The 23,737-nt window shown below is 36.3% G+C and overlaps 1 protein-coding gene across 3 annotated transcripts; it reads left to right on the forward strand.

The window, feature by feature from the left end:
• The first annotated feature begins 169 nt into the window (after window positions 1-169).
• Window positions 170-20,453, forward strand: kif20bb (kinesin family member 20Bb). Of its 3 annotated transcripts, none has more exons than XM_053511394.1 (29): window positions 170-336; window positions 462-570; window positions 2,118-2,207; window positions 3,556-3,675; window positions 3,771-3,909; window positions 4,009-4,193; window positions 4,671-4,731; window positions 5,512-5,709; window positions 5,883-5,994; window positions 7,312-7,383; window positions 7,485-7,634; window positions 7,773-7,938; window positions 8,408-8,677; window positions 9,772-9,908; window positions 10,323-10,452; window positions 11,533-11,719; window positions 11,798-11,859; window positions 11,946-12,065; window positions 12,182-13,290; window positions 14,517-14,655; window positions 14,744-14,866; window positions 14,958-14,982; window positions 15,180-15,305; window positions 15,408-15,517; window positions 16,473-16,667; window positions 16,984-17,058; window positions 17,696-17,834; window positions 17,937-18,076; window positions 18,285-20,453. In XM_053511394.1, exons 2-29 carry the CDS (start codon window positions 466-468, stop codon window positions 18,378-18,380), a joined length of 4,581 nt encoding a protein of 1,526 aa, XP_053367369.1. In that variant the 5' UTR covers window positions 170-336; window positions 462-465; the 3' UTR covers window positions 18,381-20,453. The 3 variants fall into 3 exon arrangements, with proteins under 3 accessions (XP_053367369.1, XP_053367371.1, XP_053367370.1); XM_053511396.1 differs by having other exon boundaries at window positions 16,476-16,667; XM_053511395.1 differs by having other exon boundaries at window positions 7,776-7,938.
• Window positions 20,454-23,737: the final 3,284 nt, after the last annotated feature.

The raw sequence follows: 23,737 nt of genomic DNA on the forward strand, positions 1-23,737 counted from the left end.
TGGTTCTCTCGGGGAATGTAGTTTTTCAGCGGCGGATGTTTCGTTAAGACTTCAACAATGACAACCTTGTATAAACTACAACATAAAGCTCGTCCGTTCCCATGAGCCTTTTCGGCTCGACAAAAGAATCCGATTGGCGGAATTTAAACAGAAGACCGCGGACGGAGTGAATGCAGAGATGACGTTGTTTTTTTGTTAGGTTGTATTTAAATGTGTACGGTTAAATAGCCAGATAGGGCTTTATATTAACCAAGAAAAAATAAATAAATGAGAGTGTATCGAATGTATATCACGTCGGAATAACTGTATGTTGTATTAAACGTAGTTTAAGAGAAGGTAAGAGCTGGTATTATGTGTAGCTAACGTTACCGTTAGTGCTAACAGACAGGAAGCGTCAGCTTTGTATATAACGAGCACACTGAAGCGAAGCTTAAACCTTATTGTTATTGTTTTTTTTTCAGCGCCATGGAGTCCTGCTTGAATTATAAACCCGAGAGAGTGGGTGCTGTAACTGTGGAAGATCTGAGAAAAGATCTTTTTACAGAATTCTCCAAAATACCTGCGTCTCAGGTAACACTGCCTCCATCAGCTACACCAGCCTCAGGGTCTTATCAGTTTATCGTATAGCTAAGACTTTGTGTGTGTGTGTGTGTATATATATATATATATATATATAAAAACACGTATAAAATTCTATATGGGACTATAAAGCTACACAGTGCATACTATGAAGACACATACAAGTTCAATTTCACTTTCAATTTAAAATTTGGATGACTTCTGGTGTTCTCACAAAACAAAAAGAATTAATGCATGCAAACATATCATGCATAAGTTACTAAAATCTTAATGCATTTATTTTGAGTGAGAATTGTTTCACGAATTGTTATATGAATTGTTTTAATAAAAAAAATATATTTCGATATCATTTAAATGCTTTGCCATTAAAATGATGATACACGGATGACTCAAAAAAATTTCCCGGACTATAACTGTAGAATTTGGGCGTTGGCGGCTGAGTGGTAGGTTTCTTGCCTGCCATGTGGAAGGCCCAGGTTTGAGTCCCACCCAATGCCCAAACCACAGCCACTGGGCCACTGGATGCAGTGCTGGTCCCAAGCCCAGATAAAATGGGAGGGTTGTGTCAGGAATGGCATCTGGTGTAAAACCATACCATCTGTGCGGATCGAATGGTGGTAATAAGCAGGTGCAGCCATAAGTCTAACAACAGCAACTACAACTCTGGCTGTAGAATTTATTTAAATTGAACACAAATACATAATATTTTGTTATAATATCCTTCCTTTTCAATACAATTTGTCCATCTTTTAACAAGCTTTCATATTACCTCATTAAAAATGTTTAAAAAGAAAAAAGGCTGTGCCGTGAGCCACAAATGCACCGCTTTGTTCACTTTTCCATCAGAAGTGAATCTTAGTTCTCGTAGTGCTGCTTTTAGGGGACCAAACTGGTGAAAGTACAGAGACTTTAACACCTCAAAAAAAGTTTTTGCAGAGTGTTGACAGTCTGTGTAGAAATGTGTGGAAATGCATTGGATAGCAACCCTCTGCGTTTAATCTGATTAGGTTTCAGCACTTCAATCAGCACCTCACTGTAACAAGCACTGTTGATTGTTAAACCTTTTTCCTTCCTTTAAGAATCCCAGAAAACTTTAAGCATCAATTTTCCAGTTGATGGTGGACAGTAATTATTTTCCTTAAGCAACTTTAAGAGTATCGGTCCTAATTTTGTTTGGAGATATTCAAATGCTTCTGTTTATGCACTTTCATGAATTGTTTTGGAACCAGGGACACCCTCAGACTGCAAAAAAATAATCACTGCACGTTGCTCTTTCGTGCCAATCACAAGTAGGGCATTCATTTTTGCAAATGAACTGATGTGACTGGGGAGACAGGAGCCTTGAAGGAAAAGCACCAACAGAAGTTTTAGTATAAATGGAGTGCAGTTAATTTTAGACTCACCCTATGTATTTTTGATGTATATTGTTATTCTATGATGTAAAATATATTCCTGTTATAATTTCATGTGTTGCCTTGGTTGTTGTTGGTATTATTATTATTATCATTATTTATCTTGCCATTTTCATGTCCCTGCAGGAACCTGCCTTTGTGGAGAAGGAACACTTGCGAGTCTACTTGCGGATACGTCCTTTAACATCCGTAGAGAGTGAACTTGGTGAATCACAGGCATGTATATTTTACAGGGTTTTGTGTTTTTGGGCTTATTTAATTAGTTAAGTAGAAGGATGCTGCATCACTGACAAAAATAATAAAATTAAAGGTATCCTATTATGCAAAATTATCTTTTTGATTATTGTTGGACTTTTACATGAGTCTCCCTTACAGACAAAATATAAAGGGGGGAAAAGGCGGTTGATTTCCTTTTTTCCGTAATCTATTTTTGTTAATAAATGTGCTTGAAAAGAGAGTTCAGATTTTCTGCCTAGTATGATTATGTCCCAGGCAGGAACTAAAATTATTGCCTTGTGGTGGTATGTCTGACAGAGTTTTTTTTTTTTTTTTTTTTTTTTTTTTTTTAAGTGCATATAAAAAGCAATGAGGTTGTGCTGAACTATGAGCGGGAAAGTAGGCCCCTTGTCCTGTCATCCAGGGAGATTAAAAGAAAAGAGTTTGTACAGGTACCTTGCGGTCCAAATCTATAACAAACTGGGCGGCTGTCACAGTAGTCATGTCCTCCACAGGAAGGATCATTCTTCTTGAAGAGACTGTGATCCTTCAATAGAGGCTAGAGACTCCCGCAGATCTGTGTTCAGGTCTTTGTGATGATGGCATCAAGACTTGGAGGTTAAGGATGGCTAGCTAGGTGATCAGGTTCCTGAGATATCGCATTCACAAGAATGAGGTCAAGTGGATAGTAGTGCCAGATTTAAAGAAATTCACAGAGTTGTTGACCTTTGACCACCAAAATCCACTAAGGCCCTACTAATTTTCCAAGAGGAGATTTGTCAATTTTGAAGAAATTCGCCAAAAGTGTTCCTATAATATTGTGTTCAAAAAAATTGAACAGACAGACTGGGACTGACTAGAGGGCACATTGACTTCGAGCCTTGACACCAAAATGTAGTCAGTTTATCCTTTCGGCCAAGTGAAAATTTCCTGAGATGCCGCATTCACAAGAGTGGGACGTACGGACACACCTGAAAACGAAATGCCTCCGACTACAGCTGTCGCCAGCAAGAAGCATTAAAAGGACAGGGGGGATGATTTTCATAGCCCCTTTTCTGGTTAATTTCTGCATATTCAAACAAAACCTCATTCCTTTGTTCTGACTGCCTGTAAAATGCATTTCTGCAAAGGGTTGTGGAAGGAGCAGTAGCTCATTTGCAGTTTAACACAAACAGCAAATTGCAACAGAAGTGAAAAAGTGGGAATTTCATGGAAACCAAAATGCATGATCTGAAGGCTATTCCTGCTGGAATATTGAGACATTTTATAGATTTCTAATACTTACATTAACTTGTTTAAAAAGTGTATGATATGGCACCTTCAACCGTTTTATCACTTTATTATACAGGATTGCATTTCGATCGATCCCCCAGACAACGTGGTTTTAAAGGCCCCGAGAATATCACTGACTGCAAGACAAAGTGAAAGACTAGGACCCCAACTTGCACAGCGATTCCAATTTTCAAAGGTGCAAAGATGTTTTTGTTACATATTATTTTGTTTATATTGTCACGTCTGGTTGAAATCCAATTTTATAATGTTTATATGGAATTTATTTTGCAGGTTTATGGGCCGGAATCGACACAAAGACAGATATTTGATGGAACAACAAAAGCCCTTGTGAAGGATGTACTCGGAGGAGAAAACTCTCTAGTCTTCACTTACGGTGTAACCAACGCTGGGAAGACGTTCACATTTTTAGGTGTTTTACAGGGCTTTTTGCTTATGGGTTTTGCACAGCTCTTTTGCAGTGAAGAAACGTTGTATATTCACTTTTTTTAAAACCAAATTTTTTTTAAAGGCCCTGAAAGTGATGGAGGAATTCTGCCCAGGTCACTGAACGTAATCTTCAACAGCATTGAGGGACGAGTCTATGCACAGAGTAACATTAAGCCGCACCGCTGTGTCGACTTCACAAGACTGACTAAAGACCAGCAGGAGGAGGAGGCTAAAATAAAGAAAAACCTCCTAAGAAGATTTAAAGAGGTTCAGTCTAATATAGAAATAATTTCATATTTTTGCAGTTCTGTGCAAAAGTCTTGAGCTAACCATCATTTAACCATCATATTTTGCTTTCAAGGAGCCAGACTTGCTTATATAACTTGGTTTTAATGAGTAGGTCTCCAGGCTTCCTCAAAAACTTATTAATTTTCAGTCCAGTGCCTGTACCTGACCAGTTTTAGAGGAATGTATTTTGTTTATTAAGCTCCACAGTGACCTATGAATCATTCAAGCATAGAAACCATCTAACTTAAGGCATAAACCAGTGAGAAACAGGTGCAGATGATGACAGATGATCAGGTCAGTAATTAGTATACTGGTGGTGCTGAATGCTGAGTGGTTGGAACAGACTAGAGGTTGGTAAACGGAGGCTTAAGATTTCTTGCACAGTACTGCACATCATAAATATAATATCAGTATAATAAATTTTTTCAAAAATGTTTGAAAATCCTTCTCCTCTAGGGTGATTTGCAAAAAAGCTCCTCCAGCATTTCAAATTCAGCCTGCAGCACCTTACTTGAAGGCAAGTATTAAATACTCCTAGATGTACAGTACCAGTCAAAAGTTTATACACACCTTCTAATTCCATGGCCTTTCCTACTTTGTATTTCTTTCTAAGTTGTAAAGCAATGCTAAGAGCATGTAAAAATGCAATAATCTACTTTGAACAGTCGATTATTGATATGTGTCTGCTACTTGCGCTCTGTAAAGGCTGGTAATCCTAAATGAACTTCTCCTTTGCAGCACAGAATAGTTTTGGTCTTGCTTTTCTTCGATGGTCTTTATGAGAACCAGTTTTATCATGGTGCTTTAAGGGGTTTGCAAATGCACTTTAAAATTTGATAATTGACAGTCTACTATTATAGGATCAAATGTTATGGAATAGTTCTTGCACAAACAGTATTTTCTATTTTCGAAATCTACAGTATTGTTGTAAAATGTAGAGAAATAAATAGCTAAAAAATATTTAAAGTTGTGCCTAAACTTTTGACTAGTAGTGTATTTTCATTGTTGTTGGTCTGTTATGTATTATTAGAAGTTACAGCAGTGAAATGGCTCTTAAAAGACTGATCGTGATTTCTGCATTTCTTTTTTTTTTCTTTCTTTTATGACCATTTCATAAATCGATTAGATTTCAATTAACAGTGATGAAACAATTCAAAATGTTAAATAAAGATCATTAAAATAATAACTGTGTCAGTAGTACTAACTGTGTCAGTAGTAATAATCTAGTGTAAGATTAGAAAACAGATGTGTGACGATTAATTTATATAGTCGCCATTTCCACTCTTAACTGTTTTAGGTTCGAGCTATGGCGAGTTGGATGAAGAGAGTCTTTGTTTGGAAGTAGATTCTAATGTGAAGTTCTCAGTGTGGGTCTCCTTCTGTGAGATCTACAATGAAAACATCCACGACCTGCTCGACTTTGGCTCAAATACGTCGCACAGAAGGAGCGTACTAAGAATGTGTCAAGATGTTAAAGGCAATACATTTGTCAAAGGTAAGGTGTGGTCGGTACACGAAATACACTACACTACAGTTTTGCAAGGTTATTAACTTACCACCTTAGTGATTTTCATAACAAGAAATGATGTAGTCTTTCATATTAGAGGAAAAGCTCACTAAAATGTGCAATTGAACATTTTGAACATATTGTTTAAATATTTTTCACAGATCTGACTTGGGTCCAGGTAAACAGCGCAGATGAAGCCTACAAAGTTATGAAGATTGGAAAGAAAAACCAGAGCTTCTCTTCTACAAAGCTTAACAGCGTTTCAAGCAGAAGGTAGTTTTAATTATTATTACACTACCTGGCCAAAAATGGGTCAAATGATTTGCCTGCATCAAACAAAGAAAACATTAAGTGGAAGTGGAAGTGCATTAAGAATTGTCCAGCACATTATTAAAATATAGAAGGATGGTGCTTGAATTTTTGGTTTCATGGGGAAAAAATTAGGGATGCACCGAAATGAAAATTCTGGGCCGAAAACGAAACCGAAATTTTTGGATGCACTTGGCCGAAAACCGATACCGAAACCGAAAATGGCTTCATTAAAAAAACATGTTTAAAATATTTTCTTTTTGTTTGTATTAAAAAAATGTTGCATATTGCAACTCTGCTGTCCTCATCTGAAACTTTGAAGTGCTTCCAAACCGCCAACATACTCCGTGTTTGATGCGTAATGACAGCGCGAACGAGACGGGAGGATGGGAGAGGCGTGGCGACAATTTCGGCTTTTATTTTCGGCGCTTTCTTACGTTTATTTTCGGCGGCCGAAATTTCGGTGCATCCCTAGAAAAAATCATATGATCATGGTCGGCGATTAACAAAAGCATAGTGAGGCTGCATTGTAAAAATTGAGAGCAGAAATCAGAACTGTTTTTGAAAGTGAAAACAAGAGCATTTTTCCTCACATAGTGTAACAAATTTGCGGGATTGGGACTAAATAGCTATATAGCGTTTAAACTAGAATCTGTTATTAATCAGAAAGAAAGGCTTAGGTTTGCTATGGAGCATAAAATACTTGGAAAGTAATGGAAAATTGAATGTCATTTTGATTAGTCAAAATTATTCTGACTATATTCTAGAGCCATGCGTGTGTGGGGGTAAGAAATTAAGCATATGAAGTGATGCACCTACATTATCATGCATAGTTCCCACTGCAGGCGGTAGCATGATCTGGGGTTGGTTAAGGTGCTCAGGTCTAGGCTGTGTGGTAATAAAATGGAGTCAGTTCATGACCTGAATGTACTGAATGACTAGGGCACCACATTAATGCATTTTTAAAAAAAAATTATTTATTTAGTTTTTTTACTCCCCTGATGACATATTCCAACACTCAAATTGTGAACAAGTGGTTCTGGGAAGATGAGGAATTGTTTTTACACATGTATTGGCTACTAAAGTGCGCATCAGATTCAATGTTAAGGCGATGAAAAATTTTAGTTTGCGACTTTTTTACCCAAGCAGGTGGGGGTGGTTGTTGTTTTTAACTATTTTTGTTATTTTGAGCTTAAAGGAGCACTTGCAGTCATTGCTACTTTTTATTTATTAAATTTTTTAAAGATTCTGTATATATTACTCAGAGCTTTGTCCTCTCAGCCACAGTATTTTCTCCATCCGAATCCTGAGAATTGAAGACGTAGGTGTTCCTCGAGTCCAGACAATAAGCGAGTGAGAATTTGTCTTTATTTTTATTTTAAGAATTTTTAACACATGGCTATGTTTTAATCTTTAGTAATTTGCTCATGTTAACGAGTCTTTTATCGGTCCAGGTTGTCTCTCTGTGACCTGGCTGGATCAGAACGATGTGCAAAAACCCAGAACAGAGGAGATCGCTTAAAAGAAGCAGGGAACATTAACACGTCGCTGTTAACGTTAGGAAAATGCATGAACGCCTTGAGACTGAGTCAGACACAGTCAAAGTAAGTGTGTCATCTCGCACTTCTTAAATGTTGACAGTATAAAAAAAAAAAAAGTTAATAAATTTCACTAGGTCATGTTGCTGTTGAAGAATGTGAACTGCATTCTGAAAAATCTGGTGTTTAAAACTTTACTTCTAGTAGATTCCAGCAACATATCCCCTTTAGAGAGAGCAAACTTACTCACTACCTGCAGGGCTTCTTCTGCGGCCGTGGAAAAGCCTGCATGATTGTTAACATCAACCAGTGTGCTTCCATGTATGATGAAACACTGAACGTCCTCAAATTCTCAGCAGTGGCTCAGAAGGTCAGTCATGCTCACATTTTTCCTTTTATAGTTCTCTGTCACCACGCATCTGTAATTTCTTGCTAGCTTTAAAGAATTGAAAATAATAAAACATTATTTTCATGGAATTTACGTGAACATGATCTTTAGCATCTAATAAAGCCTGGAAATAAGTTTTATTGTATTGTATGTTTAAATAAGATTGTTAGATTGCTTCCAGTGATTAAAGGTCATGCATTTTGGTATATGCCACCATTTACTAATTATACAGCAGCTCATCTATTGGTTCTAATGTGGCATAAATTAGAGTTTTCTCTCATTTAAAATGTTCTCTTATGTAAAGTTAAGCCATATTAAGAGCAACCTTTGTGATTCCATATATGAAACGTGTGTAAGAAAATATATTAAAGATTAATATGCTGTATGCAGGAAAAAAAGACTGAAATCTAAATGCTTTTAAAAAACTTAATTTTATCCATTTGTTGTGTAGGTTGTGGTCTTGAATCCCAAACCAGTCTTAAGTGCTTTGCCCAAGAAATCTGCCAGAGAAGTCTCCATGATGATCAACAATGTGGACAGGAGAGAGTGGACCAGAAGGAGCACCTTGATCGGTTGGGAGACAAGTTTGGAGGACGTTCAAGAGGATGAGGGTGATGAAGAAATGGAGGTAGATGAGGAGGAAGAAGAGGAAAGTGGTGAGGAGGAGAGCATGGTGGAAAATACCATGCTTGAAGCTGCAGAAGAGCAAGAGCTGGCTGAGGTACAGTGTCTGATATTGCTTGAACTCTCTTTATAAGGCAGCATTCATTCAGACCTCGATGGCTCTGTAAACCTTCAGCTCTGTAAACGGGGGGAGACACAAATAATGTGGACCTCAGAGTCTTTTATTTTTATGGGGAATCTCTGTGCGTCTTGCCTTTGAACACTTAACCTCTTTGCACTAATGTTTAGGATTAAGAGCCATGTGCAGCTTGAATATAAAAATATGACTATAGAATTTTGCAGTCATATTACCTGATGCTTTGTCACAAAGATAAAAGCTTAACCAAGCAGCTGATGTTCTGCTGATTATTTTCATGTGCATTATGTTGTGGAAGACTAATTTATCATAACATTATTACCACAGATGGTGTACAGATATATGATACCGCTTGGGTTTTGTGATGTTTACTAGCGCAAGTTTTAGCTCATTCAGTGCTTCCGTTGCAAATGAGATGATGTTAAGGAATATCCTGTGCTTTACACTCCACACCCCAAGTTGTGCCATTGCTTATAGTATAGAGAAGTGAGTTAGCATTAACACAGAAGTGGGCGGGACCATGGCCTGGAGTTGCGGCATCGGTTAAAAACGATCTAGAAAAATGACCTCACCTAAATTGCACAGAGATTTAGAGTAGCAAACTTTGCTCATTTTTCCTATTGATTCGAGCGTAATTGGATGATTTTGGGCAGGACTGGTGTGACGAGATTTGATTCCTGAGCTTTCCATACTTTGTTGTTTGTGGATCATAAAAAGAAAAAACAATTCCTCCTTGTTGAGTTTTCCAGATAGACCTGACTGTTTTTTTTTTTTTTTCCGGTGGGTGGTGCACAGTTCTGTGACTGGCAAATTTGCTAGGTTAAAGTCTGGATGAATTAAAAGCTCTGTGAAGTAAACCGGAGTAGATGTGGTAAAAAATAATCTCTGCCAGGAGCAAATCCCTTTCTAACATTCTTACATAATGTGATTTCTTTGATGCAAATGAACAGGCTTTTTCTTTACCAGGTTGGGTGTATTCACATCCAGTGTGACCACTGCTTAATGACTAAGCTTTACCTTTAGCCTTATTGACTAAATTTTGATGTTCATTTCAGCTCCAGCAGACAATTAAAGAGCTTAAAGAAGAACTGTCTAAGGAACAAGCTGAAAAACTGGCCATGGAATCTCGAATCCGGGAAGAGGTCACCACTGAGTTAATGGAGTTGTTTTCCAATATGGAAAAAGATTATAAGTAAGGCAGTTTGTTTGTTTATTTATTTATATATATATATATATATATATATATATATATATATATATGTATATATGTGTATATATATATATATGTATATATGTGTATATATATATATATATATATATATATATATATATATATATATATGTGTGTTTATATATATATATATATATATGTGTGTGTATATATATATATATATATATATGTGTGTGTGTATATATATATATATATATATATATATATATATATATATATATATGTATATATATATATATATGTGTGTATATATATATATATATATATATATATATATATATATATATATATATATATATATATATATATATATATATAATCACAGTAGTTTATTAACCTTTTGACTAAATGATTAATGGGTTTTTGTCTTTCTAGTGAACGTCTGCAGAGAGAGAAGGAAATTGCTGAAGAAAGAGCTGAGAGAAGATTAGAAATACTTAAGAATTTAGTCAACAAAAACAGCACTGAGGTGGCAATCATGAATTCTGCCGATGACGAAACTAAGGTATAACCTCAATTTTAGGTGTGATCTGTTCAAGGGTTTTGGGGCTGATCACTGATACCCGATCACCAATCATGGGTGTGTGGCATATTAGGATCTACAGTGCAAAAAGTCTTCTATTTATTGTGTAGTATTGGTGTGTGTATTTATTCTTTATATCTATAAAATAACTTTTCTAAACAAGTGTGCACAAAATAAGATTAAGAAATTAAGATTTGAAGATGTACCATAAAAAAAACTTTTCTTTATTGGAAGGCAACATTTTACTCTCTTATTTCATGTAGGTTATAAAGAAATTGAAACCAATAGAATAGTCTGTGCTCAACATGCACCACATGGATCAAGTCTTCCCTAATAAATTTTAGTACACACATCAGTTACTTTGTATTTGGCAAGCCTACCCAGTCATAGCTGCTTATTAGTAAGCAGCGAGGGGAGTAATTTCTTTATAAATATCAGAATTTCTGCATTCTGAATTTCTGTTCCTCTTATCATCCACAATGTAGTCTCTCACTGTCAGCCCGCATGCATGGAGCGGTAAGGTAAACGTGCGTACCTCGTCTAGAGTTGGGAGCCACTCTTACTTCTCTATTGAGCGGCTAATGACTTTAGTGGCTGCAGAGAGTAAAAAGGCAGAAACCCCTTAAGATTTTTGAAGGCCTCTTCTATAGGTGGTTGAGTGAGGGCCGACTTACAAGATTTAGCTGCTGCCTTGCTTAAATTATTCATGCTGTGTCGTTAAGCATTAAAGCTTTTTGCAGACATTCCACTATGTGGTTTTGTTTTAGAAAAAAAAATTGCATATAGCAAATTTGACGCCTTTGGAATATTACCAAGTCTTTTTAAAAGTTGGCGACAGCAGGTAATTTGTCTGTCGACTCGCGCATTTTGCGTCATCAAAATGGCCATCTGAGAGACAACTGATCTGTAAAAGTTGTGATTATTGGCTGATTCCTATCGGATCATTACTGCATTTCTATCCTGGGTGATTTTTCAGAGCCTATCCTTCTTTTTATTTAATTTTTAATTTCATACTTAAGCAGGCTGCTAATAGGTATAACGCAGGTTTCTTCTGTTGTTTAGGAGACTAAAATGACGTTCTTTGATGGGATGATTGAGGAGATGCAGAATGACCTGGCTAATATAAAGAGAGATGCCGAAGCTGCACATTCTTGTCTGGAGAACGTGGGTCATTCACGTGGGATACAGCTGGATGAGATAAAAGAGGAGCTTCTGAAAAGAAGTCAGCTTCTGGATATTAAGACTAAAGGTATTTACATACTCTCTTAGTAAGGTTTTAAAATATCCTTGCTTTGCCTCTCTCACTATGTCGTTAATTTCTTTACAGAAATGGAAGAAGTGCAGGTTCGTTTACAAAATTCCAGTGACTTGCTGTTGGAAGCGAACAAGGTTGGGCTTATTCACAGTAGTCCTAGTTTGTGTTTTGTTAGTTATTTTACAAATATTTAAGTATTTTTTTTGTTGTTGTCTAATAGAATTATCAAAATCAAAAACTGAGGAATGAACAACTTGTGGAAATCTGCCAAGAAAAAGATGAAATGATCTTTAAGCTTCAGACTGCTTTAGATCAAAATGTTGAAGCAGCTAATGAAGATGTAAGTTTCCATGTAAATGTCCAGTACTACTTTAGGGTGGTCATAAATGTCAAGTTATAAATATTGTGCAAAAAGTGAACCAGCACAAATTTTAACGATTATATGGTTTTCTACAGAGAGCTTATATCGACACAATTAAAGAAGAAATCTTGCAATACAGAAAAAACTGCAAATGTAAGTTCAATGATGATGAAGAGAAGACTAAAGATCAGGAAATTCAGCATCTTACAGAAACGTTAAAAGAGAAAAATGAGTTATTGGCTAACCTCAAGAATGAACGGCAAACTCTAGATCAAAAGTTGAAAGATCTCACTGAAGATTTAAAAAAACAAGCTCATGCATGTGAAGCTGCTTTGTCTTTACTTGAAACAGAGAAAGCAGCATCCACCAAACTAACAAATGAGAATAGAGCACTTGCCAGTCAGCTCAGTGATTTCCAGGAAGTAGCCAGTGACATGAAGTCCAGGCTTTCGGCCATGGAAGCTAAATTAAGTATTAAGACCATGGAAGCAGCCAATCTTTCTGAGGAGCTTCAAAAAGCCAAAAATCTTCTCCAAGAGCATGAAGAAAAGTCTACTGAGCAATCTCAGATGGTCAAATCCCTAAAGCTGGAGGCTGAGAATTTGCGCCAGAAGCTCGATGCCCGGGAGCGTTCAGAAGCACAAGCAAACAAATGTGTTTTCCAAGAGACCATTGCAGCTCTCCGTAGAGAATGCGAGACAGTGATGGCCAACTCCCAGGAGAAAAGCAGACGGATCACAACCTTGGAGCAGGAATTAAGTCAGATTAGAGAGGAAATGTGTCAGAAGCAGACCCTTTGCAATCAGCTTGAGCAAAAGCGGGGTGCTCAAAGGGAGGAGAATCAACACCTGCTTGACCGCTATGAAGCTGAGAGGCTCATTGTGGAGCAGCTGAAGAGAAGTCACTCTGAGCTGGAGACAGAGCTGTCTGGTGTAAGATGGCAGTTGGCAGTCCTGCAGAAGCAACAGCAGACCTTTACACAAAACTCCAAAAGACTTCAAGAGCTGGAGAAGCTGTTTGGTAAGAAAGAGGCTCATTGTGCAGATCTGGAGCAAAGACTACTGCAGACCCAGAACAAACTGGACCAGGCAGAGGAGAGAGAAAGACATCTAGAGAGCACTCTAAAAAAGAGGAGAAAAGAAGTGGATGAAAAACTTGTTCATAAAAACGCAGAACTGGAGGTTAAAGTCCAAGAACTATTACAGTAAGTTGATTCCACATTTCCACCAGAGCACAAGAATGTAAACCTTTGGCACCAGAACAACTAGAATTTGTGCACTAGTACCTAAAGATGTAGTTGTATAACTTTTGGGACTAGTTAAATTTTGTACCTGCTGGATGTACTAGCACTGTTCCTTCTTCATTTATTATACATACCGCATAACCCTGCCTGATATACCATAAACCCAAAGCTGAACTGAGAGCGAAATATGACGGCGCAACCAACGTCCTTTCACATTTATCTACAGCCCAGCAGCATGCAAATAAAGATTAACTAAAGATTGTAGTTACTGAAAACTGGCAGTAAATGTTATTAAAATGCTATTAAAACTTCAATTTTTTTTAATAGAATTACAATAACCGCCTATATAGAGATCTAAATCCTGACACAATCATGAAATTCGGACCTCAGGTTAAATAAAAATTTATTGACCGGACCTTCATAAATTTTAATTCAGGACATCCTGCTCTACACGAACCGAATTAGTACCTAGGTATCGTGATATTGTATCAGCTGATCCCAGATGATTTCCCTTTCTTCTTATCCTTGTCAACAAATTTTCTTCTGGTTTTTACTTTTGTAGCAAGAATTCAATTCAAAGATTTCTTTTTGATTCGTTTTAAAATGTGGTGGTGGTGTGAATGGCATACTATAATTATGATTCCCTCAATTTTACGTGTTGTCACATTAAAGAATTTTCTGGTAATTTTTTTCCTATGGCACAGACTTGGATGTCTGTCTCTGTTCCTGCTATTATTATTATTATTATTATTATTATACTTTCGGTATAAAAATGAATTTTATAGTAATATATATATTTTTAAATACATTATACAACCATAAATATGTGGACACCTATTAATAATATAATACATAATTAATAATATAATACCCATATGATGATCTTCCCTAAGTCGTTGCCGCCAGTTCTGAAACTCATAATTGTCCAGAATGTCCTTGTATGCTACAGTAGAACATTAGGAAATTGTCTTTACTAGAACTAAGGGGCGCAAACCTCAACCCTACTGAACTCCTTTGGAAGTGGGATAATGAGCTTTTCCAAGAGCGTAGACATTTTTATAACAAAAAAGAGGGACGAGCACATTTGAGTATGATTAGTCACGTTTCCACATACTTTTGGTCTTAAACCAATATTATTACAGGATATAGTATCAGCTCTGTAGTATTGATTTTGTCTGTTTTAACAGATCTAAAAAGCAGGTGAGCGATGGGCTTGACGCAATAAATACGTTAAGCCTTGATGTGAAACAGAAAGAGAAACGCATCTCCGATCTGCTTTCTGAGCTCACCAAGAGCAGTTCTGAAACAGAGAAAATGCAAAAGGAGGTAAGTCTATGTAAATATCATTATTATGAATTATCCGAATGACAGATAGTTATTGAAATTTTAGGTAAAATTGTTTTATTTTTACCAGATTGCATCCTTGTCTGAAAAAGGCCTAAAGCTACAACAGAAGCTGTGTGACTTGGAGAAAGATCGGGATCAAGCTCTAAGTGCTGTTGCCAATAAAGAGCAGATTATTAAACAACTGAGGACTGTGAGCAGCTTTTTGCAGTCTCATTGGTTTACATTTTTTATCTAAAAATAATTATGACTAAGTTAACTTTTTTCCTTGCTATCTTCAACAGGGTCAAGCCAACCAAACCTCTCAAGGTAAGAAGCAGGTCACAGCCTAACATTTATAGCACTTTACTATATATTACTTGTGTATATATATAACTTGTAGTCAAGAGATGATAATCACATTTGGTTTTGATTTTAAACTTCATAATGCTTTAGTATTACATTGAATACTTAAAATGTAAAACAAGTAAATAAATCCTGAGCGGGCATTTGATTGATGCTTACAGAGCTTTTCGCTAAAGAAAGGCTCATTGAGGAAATGCGTCTCAGTCTGTCGGATGAAAAGAGATCACGGGCAGAACAAGAGCAACTTCTGGAGGATAGACTCAATGAGATTAATACATTAAGTGGAGGTGATTGAACATCATGTTTTTTTCCATCTTTATTTAGTATAAGTATTTACTGTTCTGACTTGTTTTTTTTTCATATGACTAAAGTTTAATTATTTCTTTCAGAGCTTATGAAGCTAAAGGAGAGCTGTCAGAAAAAGAGCAAGACTGAGTCTGGACCTAAACACTCACACCAGGATGAGCAAAAAAGAGAAAAAACATCAGAAAGTTTGACAGTAGGTTTAAAAGGCTTTAAGTTCACAGTGTTTTAATATTCAACTTTTTTTTTAAATAATGTTGTAGTAGTGGAAGAAATCAATTTCTTGTGATTTACATACTGTTTGTATGCTGTCCCTGAAAAATCCAAGACCCTTCAGAGAAAGACAAAGCCATAGTTACTACATCGCCAAGAGAGATAGTTCTGTTTTGGCAAGTAAATAATCCAAATAATGGATTGATCTAAATAATATGCGTAAGCCAAGAGTCTTTTCAACAGTAATGAATGTTATATATTCAGTATATGTCTTTGCTTTGCTCATTCTCTAGATTCACTTAACATGAGCTTTAATATTATAGACAAAAGACGTTCAAGTGGAACCAAGACTTGTGATGAAATAGGCAGTAAAAGTTTCTGGTACTGCAACGTTTCAGACTTGAAGCATGCAGTAGAATCTTGTCTACCACAAAAAAAACTTTCTATCTTGATGGTATCCAAGCACTAATGATATGCTGAAATAATTAGTGTAGGAGGGGATTAAATAGAAAATAAATGGATATTTTTTCCTCTTATAACTGCGCTCTGTTATTCATCCCATGATTTAGGTACTTTTTACTACAGATTAGTTAAACTAAAAGGATATTTAAGAAAATGATTTTTGTCCCCAAAACACACACAGTCTAATAAATAGCTAGATTTTAATTGGCCTGATTGATGATGCTGAAGCATTTGAGTTCTGTGATTGTTCTCATTTTTAAATATTTTTTTACATTTCAAAAATCTGTAAATCCAGTCCTAAAAATTCATCTGTTGATCTTGGCAGTCTAAAAATGGTGACAGGATTATGTGAATCTTTCATCTGCTGATAAACATTACAAAGCTCTGATCCCAGATCAACACTCACTATTCTACAACACTGACACATGCAGTACTGGATTTATTTGTCTTTAAGTTTGTGTGTAATTTATTTTTAGCAGACTTCAGTCCATGAGTCTTCAGTTGTCTCTACTGAGGGTGAGAGAGAAAAGCGCTTCCCCAAACCCGAGCTGGAGATCAGTTTCACCCCTCTCAAACCTGACCGCATGAAAGTGCGCAGGCCAGGAGACAACGAGGCGGTCACGGTCAAAATCACACGAACAGCCAGGAAGAGGAAGAGTGTTGAGATAGAGGTCTGTGATGATTAATGCTGTATTGGGCCAGGGGTAGCTCAGTGGTTAAGGCATTGGACTGTGGTTCGGAAGATCCCAGGTTCAAACCCCACAACCACCAAGTTGCCACTGTTGGGCCCTTGAGCAAGGCCCTTAATCCTCAACTGCTCACATGTATAATGAGATAAAAAATGTAAGTCGCTCTGGATAAGAGTGTCTGCCAAATGCCCAAATGTAAATGTATTAAGAAAATGTTTTCTGCATAGTTATTTCTTGCCTTCCTTTCTTTTGCACATTGGTATTAACCTGCAGTGGCATGCTTGTTTGTGTTCACTAGAATGGAGTGGAATCGGAGAATAGGAAGAACATGCGACTTAGAGGGAACTCCCGGGTTAATATACAGAACGTAGAGGTATATGCATGCAAAATTGTATTTTGACCAATACCATTATTTTTGTTAATTACAATAAGTAATAATATAAACCAGAGCCAATTAATTCATTCTGAATCAGTTTGTGTTTAAAACTCTCATCATCTCTAGTTAAAGAGACTGATGCTTTCTCACTTCCTTACCTCTACATGCAGCTAAAATGCTAATTTTAACATCAGTACCACTGAATTTTTGTTTAATAAATAATGGCACAGTAATTATTATATAGTTTTAAGGGTGTGTATATTATATTTGTCTAAAATTTTATTTGCCTAATACTTAGACCATTTGTCTGCTTTGAGACAATGACCATTGTTAAAAGCGCTGTATAAATAAATAAAATTGAACCATCAACTGCACAATTTTGATTTAATTCAGACTTCGCCACCTAACCTTTTAACACTACGATGAAGGTGAACAATTAGTGCTAATGCAAATGTAATTTTATAAATATTGGTCAATAAAAATTCACTTATCTGATGTTGCTTATCAGTAATTGTAAGTGATATTAATATTGTTCTGTCAGTATTGTATGTAGACTATATCTCACTGCCACATTTAGGTTTTAACAGCTTTGAGACCTCATTTACACATTTAAATTGTTCTTTTTCCGCTACAGTCCCCCACAGTGCTCTGTAAAAAGGCCAATCAATTAAAGCCAAAAGAGTCTCCTGTTAGTCTGAAAGGCAAGAAAGACAGAACCCTGCAGAAGATTGGCGACTTCATCCAAAGTTCTCCGACCCTCCTAGGGAGCAAAGGTTATTATCCTTTTTTTTATATTACCAGATTGGTAATATCTTAACTGACACTACAAAACAGTTATTCATATCTCCACTTGTGCTGCTTTTGTTTCTCCACAGCAAAAAAGATCATGGCAAAGGTTGTTTTAAAATCTCCCGAGCCAGAGAACAATACAGAGATAAGCAACAAACCCAAAAGATTAAAACGCAAGCTGTATAAGACACACATCTCTTCTCCTCTCGATATAGCTTCACATCCGGTCAGTAGTGCTTTATGACACATTGAATAAATACCAATCTCCAAATTTACTTGAAATTTACTTAAGTATTTATTTAATCAAATTATCTGCACCTTAACACTTAACATTTATTGAGAATTTCCCTGGAAATGATAAAAGCACTGAGATTTCTTACTGTATTGTCTTTAAGATATGAAACATGCAATACTATGTTTAATTTTTCCCACAGATTATTGCCGTGGATCAAGATGACAAAGAAAGTGATCATCTTATTATTAAAAGAAAACTTAGAACAAGAACTTGCAAAGCAGATAAGCTGGTATAGACAGTTTTATGTAAATAGTGCAACATGATTTTTAAACGTGTGTGTGTGTGTGTGTGTGTGTGTGTGTGTGTGTGTGTATATATATATATATTTTAGTTGTAATTGCTTTTTTTTTTTTTGTTTGCATCATTTTTTGTCTTCAATAATAGGATGGGAAAAACAATTATATTTCAACATGTCTAAAGAACCCCTGTCGCAGTTCTTTAACCTGGTTGGCTGTGATTCTGTGGTTAATCATCAGTCTTGCTGTGTTGGCACTAAGGTTTAAGTTAATCAGTCCATGAATGTTGGTTTTGCCATTCTTTACCAGAGGTGTCTCTAAGGGATATTTTTTGTGTAACAAAGCTTTTATAATTTTCCTAACATAGCACTTATTTTTACTTTACAAGACTTTGACCCTGGTTTCCTATTGCTCATCTACATGTTTAAGCGACATACAGTGGTGATCAAAAGTATTAAGACAACTGGCTGAGGAGAGGTGCTAATGAGACTCAGCTGGTTTAGTTAATGCGTGAAACAAATGTGGCATGACTTTTACTTTCTGAAGGTGGCGTAGTGTCTACCCAGGGGGAAAAAAGGCTAATACTTAGAAGTTTCTTAAATGAATATTGAACTTCTGTGGCAAGCTTCTGTGAATGATCTTCAGGAAGCAATCAAGCAGGATTGAGAGTGATGCCAGAGTACTGCAGAAGTCTTTTTGACTCTGTGCCCAGCTGGATCCAACAGGTTTTGAAGAATAAAGGACTTATATTAAAATATTGACTTTCACTTTCATCTCAATATTTTTGGCCACCACTGTCTGTACAGTGTATAGCTTGGCTTTACCCTCTGCTGCTCTCGCCTACTCATGACTGATATCATCTTACTGTCACAGCTGTTCATCAGCTGACGCTGTGGTTTTAGCCATATCTGTGTGGTTTGCTGAGTGATGAAATTATAGAACAGTGTGTGAAGAGGGACCAAAGTGGAAAAATAATGGATAACATGATGGTTATGTAGTTTGTGTCAAAGTTTAATTTCTAGTTACTGATGTGCTAAAGCATTTCAGATTATTTTTCTTTTTTTCTTTTTTTTATTTAGCTTGAACATTAGTGCAGTAATTGTAAGGTAAGGCATTTCTGGGGCCTAGACTTGATCTATTAACATGTGGCATGGAGACCTCGTTTCGCCCCAATTTCCTCAGTTGCTATACCTTGTTCACTCACTCATCTTTTATACCGCTTTATCCTGTATTCAGGGTCGTGGGGGCCTGGAGCCTATCCCAGGAGGCTTAGGGCACGAGGCAGGGGTACACCCTGGGTGCCAATCCATCGCAGGGCACACTTACATACTCATTCACACACTATGAGCAATTTAGAAACGCCTATCAACTTGACCTACATGTCTTTGGACTGTGGGAGGAAACCCATCAAGCACGGGGAAAGCATGCAAACTCCACGCACACAGAGACGGGAATCGAGCCTGGCCGGGAATCGAACCCAGGCCCTGGAGGTGCAGGTGACGACGGTGCTAACCACCGCGCCGCCTTCTTTAGTTATTAATAGCCGCCGTTATTTAATATGATTATGTAGACTTTTTTCATGCATCTGTGATTTTAATCTACAAATTTTCATAACCTTTTAGTTTACAATTAAATTAACTAGTTTTAAGGTTGCTTGGTAAGTGTAACAAAATATTCAGTAATGGTAGTCCTGATTATAAAGTTTATTACAGAATTTTGGTTTCTTTTTGCTCTGGTTTTATTTTGCATTGGGAAGGTTTTGTCATGAAAATCGGCAAACTGAAAAATAGGAGTTGTAGTTGTGAAAAAAATTAATTTAAATGGGTAGAATTTAAATCAGTTTAACATTAATAGTGTCTTACTTGCACACAATTATTTTCTTGAAAAATAAAATGTTAAATAAAATATTATTATTTTAGCAACTGCTGAATGAATAGGGTGGATGCCAAGTTTAGCTGATCACTATAATTAGGATTAATCATGCAGCAGTAGGTTGGCATTAAATATAAATTTGTTAGATGTTTAGTTAATTCTTATTCATACTTATCATGATTGCAATATGCTACAATATAAAATGTTATGATGTAATACATGTATACTGTATATAAATTCCTTTTTAATGTAAATGCCTTCTTAAGATTACAGATTTGTTTTTATTTTTATCACAGATTTTCAGGCTAAAAAACAAGTTTTAGTGTTTAAGACCGTGATCTACACATGCTGAATAATTTGGCATCTACACCTCTAGTGAAAAAATAGTCAAGCAAATCCGAGGTGTGAACTACACAGAAGTTATACAGTATACAAAACCTTAACAGTATTTCCATAATAACAGCATATACATAATGTGTCCTCTGTGTAAATATTGATGCAAGGACTTGATGCAGTTCTGAATACAGTTTATAAAAACTGTTCTGCAGATCTCACTTATCTCACTTACAATAGTTTTAGAATGGTCTAAAAACTTTTCATCTTTATCAAAATATTTTTAAGTCTTCCTGAAATATTTGTTAGTTTTAAGTTATGTTCGGCCTTGATCCATGCGGTTTGAATGTGTTAGCCAAGAGCAGACTAATACAGAGCTTCATCAACTCCTCAGCTCAGATACCACACTGACTTCCCAGCTGCTGTTGTGTTTCCAACACAGAGAAAACTCTCATGAATATGTATAACATAACTAATGATGTGTCATTTAAGATTCTTCAGAGACCCTATAGATAGCTCTAAATTTATTATCTCAGAAATAAGGAACCATAAATTTGTTCTTATTGGAACGGTGTAATCTCTAGAGACGGTTGTGTGTGAAAATCCCAGGAGATCAACACTGTCTGTGTGAAATACTCGAGCAGGCCAAGCTGGAACCATCGGCTGGTTCAGTGAAAAACTCAGCCAATGTGAGAGTTAAACAATACACCATACTGTTTGTCAAATAACCTGGACATTAATCAATGGCATGTCATTAGGAATGGAGCATGTTTGGAGGCAATAACAGCGTACTCGGGATATACACAAACTTTATGGATATGAACTCTCTCTCTCTTTGCAGGTGGACAATTATAATTTTATACTGTTCTTTGGAAAAACGACTGGCAAATAGGCTACAAGGGTTTTGAATATGAGTGTAAGAAAATCTTTTTTTTTTTTTTGTCTAATGTCATTTTGGAATTTCAGCAATCAGAGTCTCAATTAGTCATTAATAACAAGTTGCTAAGACTTTTCACGCCAGCTATGTTGATAAATAACATTTAAAACCCACATTCGAAGCCTAGTCAGGGAAACGCTTTCAGCAAGAAAACACATCTGATACCTTTGTCATCTTAAACAACTCTTTATCTACTCAATAGTTGCTTCTAAGTTGTTCAGAATTGCCTCTGAACCGTCCATATTATTCTGTTCATGGCTGATACTCTAACGAAAACCACAAAGCTAACAAGCTTCTAACATGAGGCTGAATCCCAAATCCCTCTCTAACCCCTAATCAAAGGCACTACTTGATCAACTTGGTCTGTGTAACAAGGGATTCCAATTTATACCCTACATATTTCACTAACTTTCCATTTTGTGCTACTTGGAATTCAACCCTGGAACGTGGAATTTAACGAAGCTGGTATTCAATAGTGGAAAAATAAAGAGAAACTTATGTACTTACAGGGCTGTAGGAGTTTATAACAATACTTTCATCCCCGTTAATTATACTAACTGTCTGTCTTTAACTGTCAGATGCTAGTTTTAATGCTAGTTTCGTCAGTGGCGGAAGTGTTAGTGAGCAAAATAACTGAGTGAAGACACAAACAAATCATAGTATGTTAATGATAAATGTTTGTAGAACATGAATCTGTACAGCTATATATGAGAAAAACTGGTAGACTGTTTGAGTTGTATAATTAAGCAATATCACATGCTTATGTGACCTAAATAACAATTCATTAAACATTGCGTAGATTAGTTCCACAACCAAAACATAGTAACACCATGGTCAATAGCATGTTTAGTTCTTTTTTTTTATTTTTTTTATTTACTTTATTACAAGCTACATTTAAAGCAGAGCCTCATAGTTCCAATTTATGCTCATCCTCTATTAGTAAGCCTTTAAAGTTTTTTATTTACCCAAATGACTGTCCTACTAATGGCATTACATATGAATCCTAAAGACTTGGGACACAGCTGGTGCTTGCTTGATCACCTCCCTGCCCACAGCTTTATGATGATTGATTTCACCTGTCATCTCCACACTCATCACTGTTCCTTAATTATGTTTTTTTCACTGATTTCTATTTACTTAGTTATGGCCTGTCAGTACATCATTTCCCACCAAATTAATTTTGCAAGAAAGTTCCACTTGTCTCGGTGCCCTAATCTCTCCTGAATTATTGACAGTTGACAGTCAGACATAGACCTGTAAACTATATTGAACCAAAAAAAAAAAAGTTTTTTAAATATAAATTAATGCCAATGGGCAGCCTCTGACTTTGCAACACTTGTTTACACACTGTGTGCGATAACACCTAACATTTCTAAATGTATCAGAACTAATGTTGTTACATGAGATCATTTCCGAAACAACATCGCCCAAATGTTCCTCTATTAATGCCTGGAGCATGACTCCCCAAGACTTCTGGGAGTGTGCTCTGGTGTCTGGGACGGGGAAGGTAGCGGTGGATCCTTTGGGTGTTGTGAGTAAAGCGGTGGGGCCTTCATGGATCAGACTCATTTGTCCAGCGCATCCTATCATTTGTCTGGCAACCTCATTTGGATTGAGGTCTGGTCGAATCAACATCCTTGAACTCTATGCCTGGTAAGATTTATACACAGCAAGATGTGCTAATACATTAAGACGTATTCTGATACCTTTATAAAATAGCCAGCATTGACTTGTTTAAAAAATTTGTTCTATATTAGAGAAAATATTATTTTAAAATAATATTTTAAATATTAAAATATCTTTGTGTGATTGGACAAGACGGTGTACCATTTAAGCCCAACAAGCATAGATGAGTTGTGGTGCCCCTAATTTCTTTTCTTTCTGTTTGTCTGTCTGTATGTATATATGTATGTATTTATGCTCCACAGCTATACAGTATGCCTACTAAGGACAGTTATCCAGGATTACAAGTAATTTCAAAGCTGATTGCTGCTGAAATTAATATCATATCCTTTAATCTCGTTTCTACTTTTTACACAGCTGTAAGACAATTAAAGCCTTACTCCCAATCCATAATTATAAGACTCATGGCGTGACAGACCAATTAATTTCCATTTAGAGGACAGACAAAGCATGACCAATTAGCACAAGTGGCACTAATGCGATTCATATCATAATCCATGACACAAAACGAAATAAATCTTGCAAGGTTAT

The sequence above is a fragment of the Clarias gariepinus genome, chromosome 14 (genome assembly GCF_024256425.1).
Source record: "Clarias gariepinus isolate MV-2021 ecotype Netherlands chromosome 14, CGAR_prim_01v2, whole genome shotgun sequence".
Taxonomy (NCBI): Eukaryota; Metazoa; Chordata; class Actinopteri; order Siluriformes; family Clariidae; genus Clarias; species Clarias gariepinus.

What these genes read in the sequence shown, in the direction of transcription:
- kif20bb (XM_053511394.1), top strand. Translation starts at nt 466, where the DNA reads ATGGAGTCCTGCTTGAATTATAAACCCGAGAGAGTGGGTGCTGTAACT. An exon ending in TGCTGTTGGAAGCGAACAAG is followed by an intron (nt 11,860 to 11,945) that starts GTTGGGCTTATT and finishes GTTGTCTAATAG; the next exon opens with AATTATCAAAATCAAAAACT. An exon ending in TTATTAAACAACTGAGGACT is followed by an intron (nt 14,867 to 14,957) that starts GTGAGCAGCTTT and finishes TATCTTCAACAG; the next exon opens with GGTCAAGCCAACCAAACCTC.